Here is a 16,615-nt window from a genome sequence, read left to right as displayed (position 1 = left end):
ATAATTTTTTGTATAATGTTGAACGGCGGTCGACAGGGGGGGGGGGGGGGGGTTGAGGCCCCATAACCCTCTTTGCCCACTACTGTATAGGCCCGGTATGAATAGTCTAAGCCCAATATAAGTAGCGTGAAGTCAACCCTTATTGTTTCGACGACTAACTCAGTTATCGTTTTGTCTATAACAGGAGTATAAACAATTAAATTGTGTAACATTTGTATACATTTAGCGAAGCACAAACACGTGCATAGTTAATTTAGAAGATACGATAGGAGAATGTGGATGTGGTGAAGTACTTGAACTTTGCATTTCTACCTCGGCGAAGATAATATAATTCTGCATGGCAATTAATTGACAATGTTGACTACTATTTCTATATTGTTTATTTACATCTATAGAAATTCGAGGTTGTGGAGATGGAGGTCCTATGTCCTCCATGACATTAACAATAACATCTTCGGATATAACTGTTACTAGTGTACCAGTATCGACTAACTTTGTAAAGGTTGGAACAGTAATCGCTGATTACTATATTGTGTCTGTTACAAGCACCGGCGACGCAGATGATGTTGAAATCGGATATCCATTTTCAGCGCGATACCTTTTGCTGTCGACTAAATGCGGTAAATGTTTAGTTTCTACCTTCTTAAGATGGCATGGGGTGGGGTGGGATTAGATGAGGTTGTATGTGATGTCATAATGTTAAACACATAGTCATCATGGGTGTCGATGGGTTGGGGTGGGGTGGGGGATGTCCCCCACTACTTAATCTGGTGGACACTAATGAATTGCATCCAGCTCTCACTTCAACTCACAGCTTTTCAGAAATAGAAAATTCCAATAAAATTCCAAAAGGTCCACAGTGTATGTAAAACTTTCTGTCATAAAAAGTGAAATCTCGAGTAAAATGCTGAATTAAAAATTCGATATTTGAAGATGAAAGGGTCATTTTTGTTTAGAGAAAACATCTTAAAAATTCAACATATATAGAGGAACTTGCAAGAATAGTTGATATTTTGAGATAAACCAATGACACGTTTGATAAATGAAGTCGAAAGTTTGATATGAAAGTTCAACGTTTTAAGAATTTCGATACATTGTGATCAAAATGGAAATTTCGATGCAAACGTCGAAATTAGGATAAACAATATAGGGGTAATAGGCGAAACTGACATGTGATGTTATCAAATTTATTGATAAGTAATCAACTATTCAATATAAAAACTCAAAATATCGAAAACTCAGGAGCAAAAATTAATAATAAGTTGGAATTATGATAAAATAGACGAGATTTTGAGAGGCAGTAGTTGCAATTTTGAGGTAAAAGAAATGATTCATTCTTCAAATTTGAAACTTCCAGACAATGCAAATTTTTCGAGATAAAATAGTCCATATTTCGAAAGGATAATTTTCAATGACTTATCGGATCACCGAACGAGGAGATCCTCCCTAAACCCCGACGGTTTTCTGCCCACCCACTTTCTTCAACAAATGATTGCAATCCCCCACCCACGTATACCCTACATTGAAAAGTAGAACGACAGTTATTGGTAAACCCTCTGTCTGGTTATTTATGTTTCTTCACATAAAACAGAACAACTCTCATTGGATCAAAGATTAAGGGACGCCAAATATGTAGAGTTTAATTTATTAGTATTATACTTTCAACACAAATAATTATGGTAATGCGTGACTCGACAAGTGGCTTTCCAGGATGTGTTAGTAACATCCCGGTGGCAGACAAACTCAGACTTGGAAAGAAAAATATTCCACACTCTTATTTGGAAACCCCATTTCATGTTCGTCTTATTCCTTGATCCATCCAAGTAAACCCTTAATTACTACATGGCCTGCCTAACAGTATAAAGATGGCATGTGCAGTCGTTCTTTCAAGAAGCTTTAACCGTTCTGTTATAATGTTGTCGATTTATCATTCACATGGCAAACAATTGAAATAATAGCTTCCCCACCCGCCCCCCCCCCTCCTTTAAGATAATACTTATATTGTCTCTCTCCGGAATATCGCTTTAAGTGCGTTTGATTCGTTTTCTTGCTATGTGTGAAAGTGATATTTTATATATGAAGTTTCTATTTTATAGTCTTTATGTCGTAGAGTACTAGTAATGTTGCTATGGCTTTTCGGGTTTCATGATATGCAGCTTTAAAAGTATGTTAATCTATGTAATGCTGCTCTAGGATTGACATCAACCCCTCAGTGGATGCTTAACGTTTATTACTAATACATTGTATTATAAATTATAATAACTCAACCAAAAGTTGATATCTTTCAATGTCTACCCTTGGATTCCATTCAACATCTTTTGTCCTTGGCAAGCATCTCATATGAGGCCATTGAAGTTATATGTTTTCCTCTTGAACTTGTGTTTCATCGGGGGGGGGGGGGGACCCGATGGTCCATGTATGTGACTAAGTAAAGTCCTGTCAGTTAAATTGATAAGCCTCAGATGTTTACATGGACGTTTCTTGAAAACTAAAAATGGTATTTACTATACCAACTCCTGGATTGATATCAATATTTTCTCCAACGTACCAATATTAATGTTAGGACTTAAAGTCACTTCTTTAAAGTTGTCTTCGTCTCTTATGTTTTTAGAGGTCTTTCTTCCGAACGACTTGTACCCAGATTCATCGAATCCGATTACGGCAGTAATTTCGATGGAAGAGGATTTTGCGATTTTCCCTTTCATAAGCAATCCACAACACCAAGATGTCACGATAAGTAAGTTTTGTTTCATCTTAACATCACCATCATCATCACCACCATTACCATCACCATCACCACCATCATCACCACCATCACCACCATCATCGCCATCGTCATTATAATTTCGAGCAACCATAATTCATGTCGTTATCACATTCCTACGTGGAAAATATTGTAAGGAATGAAATACTATACTTTATTGACCATATGCGCCACGTATGTGGTACGTAAGTTGCCTGCCACCTCACACGCCTGTTTCATTAAACGTAGAAATAGACGCAGTAGAAATGCGACTGACGTCATACAATGTGTACTAAAGCACTCGTGTTACGATATATGGTATCGCTTAGTTAATGAGTCAAACCAGACGTCAAATAAGAATACCATGCAATGTCATGACATTGATGTGAACTTTACTCCAAAATAGTGAGCCTCACTTGAGTGCAGAGTTCGACAATTTTGTTTCAGTTGGTTTACAGTTTAAGAGGGAATTATAAGAGAATTTTTTATATATGACTTATGACGTCATAGGGTCGAAGATCAGAAGTCACAAGTTACATGGCAAACATCTTAGAGTAAAAGATTTAAGTTTACAATAAAAAAATCCATGGCTAAACTGTCCAATGTGAGTTGATATCATTAAAACCTGGAGTGAGATTTGTAACTCTCGAGATTGCCAGACATGTTATATCATTTTTATAGTAACCATTAAGAGCACATTGTACTGTCTTCACTGGCAAATATTAAACATGACACCCCAGTTTGCTTCTCATTAATTCCATAAAATTGGTTACTCTTCATTTTGATCATAATTGCAATTTGCAGATTACTGATCCAGCATGACGAATAAAAAAGAAAACATACCTTATATTCGTTGCTTTATGACATTTTGATTTTCTTATGTTCATGCATAAATTTGCATATAAACTAGAGTCACCGTAACAATTATTACTCACCGAAAACGTCATTAATATACAAGGTATACATTTCAGGGAGTGTCTAGTAAATGGTGTTTATTCCACTGCCATGGTCCATGGAGATATGATTCCGAATGTACGTTGACGTCATCACTCACTGACCTTACAGCCTCTAAGGGTCACTTCAGTGACATCAGAAATCTTCTACATAATTTTGTTTATTAAATAATTTAAAAAAAAATAAAGATCGAGGATGCCGATGACAAAAGCTTAAAACTGAAAACTTAAACAGCCAAAAAATAAATAATAATAATAATAAAAAAAGAGCACAAATAATGAGAGATATGTCAATGTTGTCAGAGATATGCTCGAAATGTTAAACCGGTTTAAGTGGCCAGTGTATAAATGAAGCTATGGTTAAATTGTTCAAAATGTATAATTGATGAAACGCAATCGGGATGAAACGTCCGCCCGTCCGCCCGTACCTCAAACTACTAATGTTTTGGGTGGATTCTTTCCCTAGAAACTTATTTAGGCTTCTAAATACATTTCAATTAAACTGAATTCCTCTCTGAAGTGTATTTATATGCTTTAAACTCCCTGCTAGAGAACAAGAAGTCTCAGTAAACGTTACAGCTGCCGCGCCACAGCCACGGACACCCCACAAGCTAAGATAAAATAAGATAAGATAAGATTCACTTTATTAAACCCGCTTTTGGAATTAAATGCTCGTTGTACAGAATAAGATGGATATAACATTAAAATACAGCACATGGAAATGGAAATTGACTCACATAAAACAATAAGACAATAAAATAAAATTGCAAAGTCCAACAATGGCAAGACTAAGTATGACAAAACAGTGAAGGTGTAACCAGAGGGCAAGAAAACTAGCGATTGTAATTTTGATTATGGATTCTGATGCACTGTGGGACGAATGAGGAGAGGTGACGATTATTTTAATAATGTGATAGCTCACAGATCGTTCTTTGATTTTACCACCCCCCTCTGGATTTTTCTTTCGGACGCCCATGTGGTCAATACAACATTACAGAGGTGTTTATAGAATTGTCAATGTAATAATGCTATCCCAATGGTTATAACAACAGTAAAGAGGCGTTATTACAATCATGCTTAATGTAATTTATATGTTAGTAATACTTGATAGGCACTTTCTACTGACTTTTCAAGAATGTGATGTCGTTTCCCGAATTACCATTTTTTTTCTACATAACTGTTTACCGTCTGACCATAATTTAACACCTCTTGCCAATTCCAAACGTAGATTTTGTCCACAACACTGTACCCTGATATTGCTTACATTTCTTCCTTATGTTACATGATTTAAATTTGCAGCTTGTAGTATAGTAGTAATCCCCCCGGTCGAAATCGAATGCGTGATACCGGCAGGAGAGATATTCACGCGTTGTTCCCGTAATGATCTTAGCGGCGTCAACCCAGATTCGTTCGATGTGGTAATAACGGATGGTTCAAATTGTGACGTAAGGATGCCTCTTACTAACCACGACGCCTACTACACTGGAGTTTCCTTATCGGGTAAGTGCATGAATGATTGTGTTTCATACCACTCAACGTGTATACTTTATCCCACTCTCCTCCATCCCATCTTCATCTCCCCTACCCTTCCACCCCGCCCCTCATCCCGTTGACTGCTAAATTGTGTGAAAAGTTCTAGTCATGTAGTTGGGAGGGTTAACGGGGCAGGGAACGAAAGCGGGTTTTGGCCAAATGTGGAGTGAAATCTTATTTGTAGGAGTAACCGATAACAGTAGCGGATGGAGACAATTATGAAAAACAATATAATCAGTGCCTTAAAAGTAAATTTAGACATAAAAAAGTCTGTCTCTAAAAGACTAAAGAAAGTCTAAATGATGTCACAATTTACTTCGGTACAAATATGTAATGACTTGTTTGTTTGTATTCATTATGTTGCATATATTTCTTTAGTAGTGGTGATATATATTAACAAATGCTATTGTTGCTGAAAACGAAGGGTTTGTATCATTGTACCTAACATTGATGTCAGTAACAATATTGTTTATACATTCGCCATTTAAATATGAACATACTTTATGACATCATGCATTAAGAAGTACACAACCCCCTTGGGATGACTTTTGAATCGGAATCTCTCCCAAAAAGGGAGTAAGATTTTCCTAAGCTGCTTTGAAGAGATTTGACAAGCATCCTTAAAATTTAAGCGCATGGATAAGGATCTTTCTTAATTTCCTGTTGTTATCACCAATCCTATAATCATTACGATCTTGGTATCAAAATTTGCTTCAGTTGTCCAGCTCCTTACACCATATATATTTTTCAACTAATACATACTATGCGAGAACTTATTTTCTTTGGGTGAGGGCGGGGGGGGGGGGTGGTGAGGGGTAGTTCTATTGGTATTTGTGAATTTCAGTATAGATGCAATGCGTAATTAAAATATAATGCGAATATGGTTAAGTTATGGAATCCGATAAAACTTTTTAAAGCATTTACTGTTTCTACCATCGTGGCATGCTATACATTACACAACTCAGTTCACGTCTGTGAGTTTGCACCATAATGTGCTCTAGTTTTGGTTAATAATATCGAAGCTTTCTCAAGAGAAGTATTTTCAGAAGCACTTACATAACCTAATATGACGGAATCTTCATACCGTTCTTCATTTCAATAAGCATAGCCGGTGACATGCCAACGGATATCTACTTTTACAATGGAATAGAAGTAGTGCAAGAATCGGAGGGTACTCTAATTGTCTCTCTCTATACGGAAACGCCATTTGATGTTGACGGTTTCATTGGTGAGTGTTTTGTTTAAAACTATTTGCACTAATTGAAAATGTCCGACACATAGGCTTACGAACTCCAGTGTCCAAAAATGAAAGAAAAGGGGGGGGGGGGGCAACATGATAAGTTATGTATGGTCCTTCTCTTTTCCCTCTCTCTCTTGTGGGGGGGGGGGGGGTCCGTTACATGAGTTATAGTTATGGACAATTACTGGAGAAAGTAGGATCTAAAAATGGAGGCCTATATAAAAGGATAAAATGGTAACCAATGCAGGTTTGATACTGAACGATTTTAAGTGCTTGGAAAAAACTATGCATTTGATCCCTAGAAGCCAACGTTGCGTGAATCGCCCTCAGTCCGGCACGCGATCACTTCCAAAACGTTATATGCCCGCCGCTACCCCATTTGTACTTGTAACGTGCCATGTTATGTGCTGGATATAGTTATACATTGTCAATGGATACATCTAGCCAAAAGCACCCGAAACACACAGTGAACACATTAACTACTGTATTTATAAATCTTAAATGTTTCGTACCAGAGTAAAAGCTGGATCCTGCTATAAAGCATTAGCTAAATGCTATTATTAGGATCACAGTAAGGACTGAGGATACGTGAAATCCCAACAAATCCAGTTTGATGCATTTTTGGGGATTACACTTATCCTCAGTTCTTACTGTAATCCTAATAGCACCGTTGCTACCGATTTATCAGATTTGTCAGCATAATCCAGTATTGACTGTGGTACAAAGTTTTAAGATTTACAGTAGTTAATGTAATCTCTATGTGAATCGGTTGACACAAGCTTCAAGGACGTTGGGCTGTTTACACTATATACTGTTGTCATATTAGGGGTAGTATAGGCCTATGACCATTTCCTGTCTAACATACGTTTAAGATATGATTCGCTCCATCCTTATTCCTCAATGAATATAAGATACATCTACTTCTGCTGATCTCATCCGAGCTTAAGGCGACAGTCATGTACGCATTTGAGAATCACAAAAACTGTGGTCGGCCCAGTGGAAAATATCTCACCTCGTCCCCATCTTGAAATCTTCATTTTCCCCTTAAAAGAATAGTCCAGGTCAAAATTTCGTTTTGATATGTTAAAGAAGAACATAATCTAAGCATTCTATTGAAATTTGCTTTTAATTCCTATGTACCGTTTTTGAGATATTGACAGTTGAAGTTGCAACCTTTGTTACCAAAAGTGAACTTGGAGCAAACAGGTGTTACGTCATAGTTACACACTGACAAATTGTTTTCTTTTAATAACAGTATGAATTATTTACCGTATTCCATATGTCTTCGGACCCCTAATTGAGCCTGGCTCCAGAGCTATATTCCCTGACCCCCCCCCTGTCTTGACAAGCATGAGTCACCCGAAATGGCTACTTCAAAATGACCTTATCTTACTCACGCTCTCATTGTCCACACGCACGTATTATAGCTGTTTACGTGTTAGCTAACACGTAAACAGCTATAATATTGTTAAATAAGGAAACCTGAAAAAGGCAATACTGGGCAGAAATTCGTATCCTAGTTAGGAAACGAAATACAGATAGGATAGTCCGGTAAACGACATTTATACCTTTTCCCTAATTTAAAAGACATTAATATAACGTTACAACATGCATGAAGCCTGTGTTTATGACCATAACCGCAACCGAGTTTTTCTTATCACAATACCCATACCTTTAATCTTACGTAAATCTACATAAGTGTCAAAGTAAGAGGGCCTGACGTTTCGATCCGAGCAGGTTTTTCTTTAGAGGCTGAGGCTGACAGGTTACAGTTACAGAAGAGACAAACACACACACACACATACATAGTACAGACAGGTAAATGAGCAGGGTTAACTTGACATAAAAGAGATAGATGCAAGAGGATTAGTAGACAAGGGACGGAGAGAAGAAAGAAACAACAGGGTAAGAGGAGAGGTAGGAGAAAACCTGTAGAGGGACAAGGAGAGGATTAAGGGAAGAGGGTAGGGAGTAAACCAGAGAAGGACAAAGACAGAAAAGTGTGGAGAATAAAAGGTGGAAGACAGCTAAGAAAAATGGGTGACAAAGGGGGAAACACGGAGAGATGGAAAGAGGGGGGGGGGAGGGGGTGGGTAACAGAAGAAAGTTTAGTCATGTCCTGCCTGAATGTTGAGCCCATGAGGTTGAATGGTGCGAAGGCGTTGCATCCACAGTCTCTCTCTGCTGATTCGTACTAGTCAGGACGGCTACCTAAGGATTCCGAATCCCCTGTAGGGACATGTCATTAATGGTATGGTTGGGAAGGTTTAAGTGTTCTCCCACCGGGGTCTCAGTCTTCAGGTCGTTGACTGTGGATCTGAGATCATAGAACCGCTTCTTGAGGGTGGTTATGGTTCACCAACATACTGGATGCCGCAAACACTACAAGAGATCAGATAGATAACATCAGAGGTTGTGCAAGTGATGTGACCCTTAGTCTTGTGTGTGAGTTGGGTGATGTGGCTGGTGATGGGATTGGAAAAGATCCTGATAGGATCGAAACGTCAGGCTCTCTTACTTTTACACATTCTCTTACACGGGCTCTTTAGTGGATAAGCATGTTTAAAAGATTTTCTAAATTACAGTTGTACACCTCTTACAATAAATTGATATATCAATCACCAAGTAAAGTATATGGCACGCCATGATTTGGCACCAGTTTATTGCGTTAAGGATAAGTTAAGAATAATGACATCAAACATACCGCCGTACGATTTTAAATAGCAATAAATAACTCAAAATAATCACTTCCAAGAAGTCTTGGAACATTTCTTTATGATTTTTTTTGTGGGGTATTTCTTTTTTTTCTTCTAGAGTTGGAAGTATTCCCTGAAGACCCGAATTCCTACATCGTCACACCATTGTCAGTTCCAGTGGTAGCAGGTGGTGTCACAGCCTCCTTTTCAGTAATAGTCAACGACGATAATGTCGATGAAGGGCTGTACGAGACTTTCCGCATTAAATTAAATCGTATCGTTGATACCTCATCGAACACGATCCCAACATATGCAAAGGAAGACGGGTTGCTAGTAGTCATTGTGGACGATGATTCTGGTGAATATCAGATCTATATTACATTACTATTATTATTAAAGGGATATTCGCTGATTGAAGTCGACTGCTTAACAATACTGCTTGAAAATAAGGTCATTTAAGGTCAAAACGATATCCTTATGACATTTGTTTTCTTCAAATTGTGGTGATATTTGATGAATTATAGCTCTGCAGAAAAAAAACCCATCGTGAATTGTTCCATCACACCATGCATGCAGTTGAGCTGCAATTGATTACGTTTTTCTTTAAAATATTTAATAATTTATTCACAGAGAATCAAAAAGGGAATATTTCTGCCCCCCACCCACCCGCAATAAATGTATCTTGATATAATTACAAATACTGAGGAGATTGATAGCTAATGTGACACATTAGAAGGATAAATCAACAAGATGATTGTAATTGCAAAATAAAGATATTGAGAAAACAAAAACATCTACGATGATTGGCATCACCAACCACCCACTCAGATCTACTCCCTGGATTAAGGTAGGATTTAGCATTTTTTCTTTTTTTTTTAAATGTTTTTATGATATCGCTAGTAATTTCAAAAGAGAAAATGCTAAGATGCAACTTACAAGGCCTGGGAAGTGCCATTTCCAGCGATCTGGGAGGCATTTTCAGCCAAAATTTTCTTGTGCGCTTCGCGCCAACTTATGGTGGCGCTACGCTTAGATAGTTTGCAATGCCGTATCTACGGCTCTGATAGTTTGCCTACAATTTCGCCCCTCCCTTGGCAAATTCCTGGCTACGCGACTGGGATTTAGACAGTCAATTCGGGCTACTAAATCCAACGAAGAATTTCTTGATCCTAATTTAAAGGGAAATATGTGAGATGGGGTTATCAATTAGCACTGTGGAATTCGGTTCCTCTTTAAGATAACGAATTTCCCACCGTAATAATATATAAAGTGAGATTCAATCCTTTTCACGCTATTTGTAAAACATTATATATGTTTCGTTTATACACTTTATGTTATATATTTTATATCAAGTATGCTAAATCATTGGAATGTTCCTTTAATACTAAATTAATGATGTCATGATCGGCTCCTGCCTGTGTGTAGGCCATCATGTGAATGTTAATTCATTCTTTTATAATTCAATATAACATTTACTATGTCATTTTAGGCTGACTAAATGACTAACGTTAAAAAAAATAATTCTCTCTCAATTTTGTAGCTATTTTCGATATCGACAAAAAGGAAATTTGTGTTACTGAAGGTGATGAATGTTACGATCTATCCCTAACACCCGATATGCCATCAGCCGTTTCTCAAAGAGGAGGTAATCGTACCTTTTTTCTATATTCACAAACCGACATTATTTAGGAAACACTTTTATCAGTATTCTTTCATCTCATAAATGAAATCATTCTTAATACACGCAACCTGATCATTTTGCCTGATCAGTTCTCAGTTTTTTTTTGTTACCCCTGCCTCCGCCCCGCCCCCGAACCCCGCCTCCACCACCACTGCCCCGCCCCTCCCTCTTCAGAAGGGTAGATCTAAAGGTGATAGAGACCCAAATTCAATTTCTGCCCATAGGACGCCCAAGTGGTGGGAAGGGTGGGGAACCCACATCTGTTGGGAAGACGTGTATTGGGTGTGATCAAAAAATATCCGACTTATCTTTTTCCACTCCACTGAAAGTTTTTTTTCTCTTATGTTAATTCTTAGATTATCGAATATGTGATAGTGAAGGTGCAGTAATTAACACTGAAACCAATAGTGATCTTGTCGATTCGTGTACCTACGGTATACCGGCCGATAGCTGCGATGTTTCTCTTTGTTTCTGTGTATTTGATGATGCAGTACCGGAGGCTACAGAATATTACTACCTGGCTCACATTCCTCCAGAACCAACTGTTGGACCAGCTCAATTAGTGAGAGTCAAAATATTAGATGATGATGCCAGCACCAACCGTAAGTATGTCAACCGACCAATCAACCAATAAATCGATTACTTCATCAATCAATTAGACAATTACATTCGTAAAGCTCCAAAATCAAGCAAATCGCTTAGTCTGAGCGCCCCCCTCCCCAAAATGATATAAGTAATAATAAGCGTAACAATAATAATAATAATGAGAAGAAGAATCAACAATGTACTCTGTGACAACTTTCTTTGCATATTGAAAGTGTATTTAATGTAGAATACGTGCATGATGTATTTTGACCATAACTACATGATAGCATGTCCTTCATACAATTATGAAGAACGGTGTAGAACCGAACAAATGAATGATTGATATTATTGATTGCCTTTTAACATTCAGTATATACGGTAAGAGTAGAAGAAAATCTAGGATGACTTTTTTTTTTTAGTTTAGATCAATGGTAATCTTTTCGTGGGTAATATCATATAAACTTGAAGTTCGGTATGAAATAACCGACAGATGATAAATAGGGTCATTATTAAGATTAAACAAAAATAAACAAACAAGTACTGAGAGTGTCAGTATGTCCGAGATAGCAGACAAAAAGCTGTCTACATCGACATGTGAACCAAATAGCCACGAAAAAAAAAACATTACATCTTTCATAAAATGTTATGGAAATAGGCTACGAACAGTAGTGTAGACTCCAAAAGTTTGCATACACTTGCATACATATTAATATATATATATATATATATATATATAGAATTATGAAAAAAGCTTTATATATATATATATATATATATATATATATATAAATATCGATCTACATATATGTACACACACATATATATTATAAATAAATATGATTAGGTTATATAGCTCCCAATTGACTAACAGTATTGCGGGGGGGGGGGGGGGGGCGGTAGGGTTCACATGCGTGTACGAGTGGCAGATTTGCCTGCAATACTTTGAGTGTATATGTAGGTGTATACCGTACGGAGGAAGGATAGAATAGTAATGATATCCAAAGTTGTAATACACGTTATCAACGATGTAGATTTTCTCTTTTTCTTTGTAGCCAACAGTGTTGTTGAAGGCATATCGGTTACAGGTACTTCATTCACGGAAGCTTCGGGTGAAGTCAATATAGTCGTATCTAGCAATGTTGCTATCACTGGAACATTCGGTAGGGCCCCGTATGTTATTGTTTAAAATTGAATTAATCTCCAAAGTATAATGAAATTATTATTTCTCTAGGACTAGAAAATAGAATGGCGACCTATATCAAGCAATCAAACAATATATCATACATTTGAAATTTGCATTGAATTGGAAAATCAAGAACACTGAAGAAACTTCCAGCCTCCACCGGGATCCCACTGTAGGCTTTCACCACCTGTATCGAACAATACTATTTCTGTTTGGTGACACATTTTGATTTACTCTAGAGATTAATCAAGATGACCCGATATCATTTGTGAATCTTAAGTCCGGACCGTGAATAAGATACGTTGAGCAGACTTGTTAAATGAAATGAAAATAAACGACCAATTCAAAATATATGTATATGAAATTGCAACGAGTTCGCCTATATATATATATATATATATATATATATATATATATATATATATATATATATATATATATCCATCCATCTATCCATCGATCCATCTATCGATCCATCTCTATCTATCGATCCATCTGTCTATCTTTCTGTCTGTCTGATAACTATTTATATCTATTTATATACTATTTATTATTTATTTATTTAACTATTTGACATCTATTTGATAAACAAATTTACAATATTCTTTTTTATTATTTCAGCGCTGAAAGTTCTCTACGGATCTGCGACAGAAAATGTTGACTTTACTCTTTCAACAGCGACGTTTAACAACGATATGAGCGCAACCATAATTTTGACTATCATACCAGATGACGTTGATGAAGTAAAGGAGTTTGTGGTACTAGTGCCCGCGATATCCCCCGTTTCTATTGTTTCACCTGCAACGATGCCTGTTCGAATTGAATGGGACGATACAGGTTAACATATTTTTCTTGTATGCTTACTATTAATATTGTCATTGGTGGGGTGTGGGTGGATGGTCTTCGTAGGGCGCTTAAAGGGCCGGCCGCGAATTTTTTTGTCCCAAACTTAACTGAAACTGAAATTATTTCCTCGATTCTGATTGGCTGATCAAAACCGGAATTGTAGTCTGCGTTTATCAATGAATCCGAAGTGATCCTTAGGGCATGGCTTCGAGTCCTCTTTAGGTGGTAGGCCTATTTTTAATTATATATTTTTCATTTCTTTTTTTCTTTTTTCCCCAATTCTTTTTCTTCCCATTTTTATTTTTTCTTCCCATTTTTATTTTATATATTCATTTTTCAAATTTGATATATGATTATTATTTTTTTATCTGTAGGCCCTAATTATTAATCGCAGAGATACCATAGATCTCGTTTGATTTGCCATTAGCTGTACCCATTATCTTGCTGCCTGCATGAATATGGTTTTTAATTCCTTTCTTTCGGATTCTGTTCCTTTGCTGTCCTTTAAGGACAAGACATCCTTCCACAATGTTAAAGGGGTGATTTTATGAGTCACTGGTGAATTCCACCATCAAAAGACTGGACATTGTCCTTCACTGACATTATCTTCTGCAACATTCTGCATTGTCATCTATAATGAACTCAAAACTGACTCATTTCAAACAATAATTTTATTTTTTTAAAGTACATTATTCACTGGTCCGTACGTATAGGTTATAAGGCTATATACAACTAGTTAACAAGTCAAAAGACACAGACATATCGTCAAATGCCTTTTTTTGTGTACACTCACTGGCTGGCACACACTCGCTCGCTGTCTTCATGGCCACTGCATATTCGACTAGGCCTATCATGATTCATTGACTGAATACATTTTGAATTTATGATTATAAAACTAAAAGTATCGCAACTCCGAATGAACACAAACACCTCGTACATATGTACATCGGCTACATGTATACAGTTACAAATGCACTGTGTTTTATTGTGTTGTATACTATACACAGTACAATAGGCTATACATTACATGTGTTGTGTAGAGCGGAGTCAAGCGAGAAAACAAACGATCGAGGACTGCCTATAATGGACGCAGTAGTTGGGAATAGTTGCTTTATTGTGTTAAGAACACTATATACTTTCGTTCATATATACCTACCAAAAGTTCTGGAAAGTTGCAAATGTGAATTCTTTTTGAATTTGTTCGTGGTGATCATATATCGACAGAGTATGGAGGATCCATGTTGAATACTAAAGTATATTAGGTGCTCGCTGAGAGCCAATCAGAATCGAGGAAATAATTTCAGTGTCAGTTCAGTTTGGGATAATAAAATTCGCGGGCCTGTGGAAAGCCATTTTAACATCGGGAATTTCAGATATCTGAAATTGTTTCTTATTTCAGATATCTGAAACTGAATTCGAGATATCTAAAATAGATTTCGAAATATCTGAAATTCTAATTCAGATACCTGAAATTGAATTCGAGATATCTGAAATTGAATTCGAGATATCTAAAATAGATTTCGAGATATCTGAAATTCTAATTCAGATATCTGAAATTGAATTCGAGATATCTGAAATTCAATTCGAGATATCCGACATTGAATTCGAGATATCTGAAATTCTATTTCAGATATCTTCAATTTAATTCGAGATATCTGAAATTGAATTTGAGATATCTGAAATTGAATTCAAGATATCTGCAATTCTAATTCGAGATATCTGAAATTGAATTCGAGATATCTGCAATTGAATTCCAGATATCTGAAATGCATATGCATAAATTCCCGATTAAATGTTAAAATGGCACGTATGGAAAGCCATTTTAACATTTAATCGGGAATTTTCAGATATCTGTTATTGAATTCGAGATATCTAAAATTCTATTTCAGATATCTGAAATTGAATTCGAGATATCTGAAATTGAATTCGAGATATCTGAAATTGAATTCGCGATATCTCGAATTCAATTTCAGATATCTGAAATTCCCTGGTATTTCGAGATATCTGAAATTGATTTTAAGATATCTGCAATTATTTGTAGATATCTTAAATAAATTGGAGATATCTGTAATTTAAATTGAGATATCTGAAATTATTTCGAGATATCTGAAATTCCTTATTAAATGTTAAAACGGCTTTCCATACGGGCCGGCCTGTAACAAGTTATTTCATCATTTTTTTCAGGAAATCGATGAAATGCAAACTTGGAAAGAAGTCAACTATTTAATATTTTTTATGTGTAAAAGTAGGTTGGCCTAACATTTCGATCCTAGCAGGATCTCCTTCAGAGGCTAAATGACAAGTAAAAGAAACAGAATGGACAAAAACACGCACAGAATACAGACAGGTTAATAAGCATGGTGAACACAAAGAGATGGATGTAAGGGGATTAGTAGACAAGGGATGGAGACAAGAAAGAAAGAAACCAACAGTGGAAGAGGAGAGGTAGGAGATCACCCCCCTCTCCATCTTTCCTTGCCCCCCCCCCCCGTCGCTCCTCTTCTCATGGCTCTCTTCCACTTTTTTTCTACACATTTCTGTCTTTTCCTTTTCTAGTTTATTCTTTCCCCTTCCCTTAATCGTCTCTTTGTCCCTCTGCTGTTTATCTCCTACCATATCTCCGTCCATATAGTGGTTAGGGTGTCCGCATATAAAGCGGGAGGCCCGGGTTCGAATCCCGGTGGAGGCTGGAAGTTTTTCCACTGTTCTGGATTTTCCAACTCATTACGATTTCAATTATATATATATATATTGTTACAGGAGACGCATCACCAGACACGACATCCGGCACGATTCCTTCAGTTAATTACGGACCAAAATATTACGTTTGTGAAGGAGAAACGTTCATCTTTCCCGATTTAGAAGCATTCCAGTTGGTGATTTCGGGATCAGAAACGCCAAGTGAGTAATATACCTAACTGGTTATCTTAATTATCAATTATTTCTTATGTCGTCATCAAAAAGAGAAAAGTTTACTTCTTTAACATATTTACTTTGGTCACAGATCCTAGACAACATGTTATCCTTTAAATCCTAAGTCAAAATGTTGGCCGTAACATATTCACGGGTTATTTCACTATATGAATGCCGGTGTGATACGGAAGTTGATGGTGACTGCCAATACGGCTTTTTGGTTAATGATAATAACAATATAT

The 16,615-nt window shown here is 36.7% G+C and overlaps 1 protein-coding gene across 7 annotated transcripts in view; it reads left to right on the top strand.

Moving 5' to 3' along the window:
* Positions 1-16,615, top strand: part of LOC139966319 (uncharacterized) — an 89,663-nt gene that overhangs the window by 5,830 nt on the left and 67,218 nt on the right. For all 7 annotated transcript variants that reach the window (XM_071969195.1, XM_071969193.1, XM_071969191.1 and 4 more), the window contains exons 3-12: positions 396-620; positions 2,612-2,737; positions 4,996-5,196; positions 6,338-6,457; positions 9,284-9,523; positions 10,706-10,810; positions 11,203-11,448; positions 12,484-12,591; positions 13,236-13,451; positions 16,221-16,361. In XM_071969195.1, coding sequence (XP_071825296.1) covers positions 396-620; positions 2,612-2,737; positions 4,996-5,196; positions 6,338-6,457; positions 9,284-9,523; positions 10,706-10,810; positions 11,203-11,448; positions 12,484-12,591; positions 13,236-13,451; positions 16,221-16,361 — 1,728 coding nt within the window. The remainder of the gene's footprint in view (positions 1-395; positions 621-2,611; positions 2,738-4,995; positions 5,197-6,337; positions 6,458-9,283; positions 9,524-10,705; positions 10,811-11,202; positions 11,449-12,483; positions 12,592-13,235; positions 13,452-16,220; positions 16,362-16,615) is intronic.

Source organism: Apostichopus japonicus, chromosome 4 (genome assembly GCF_037975245.1).
Source record: "Apostichopus japonicus isolate 1M-3 chromosome 4, ASM3797524v1, whole genome shotgun sequence".
Lineage (NCBI taxonomy): Eukaryota > Metazoa > Echinodermata > Holothuroidea > Aspidochirotida > Stichopodidae > Apostichopus > Apostichopus japonicus.
Note: the sequence above shows the minus strand (reverse complement) of the source record. Positions and strands in the feature narration are given on the sequence as shown.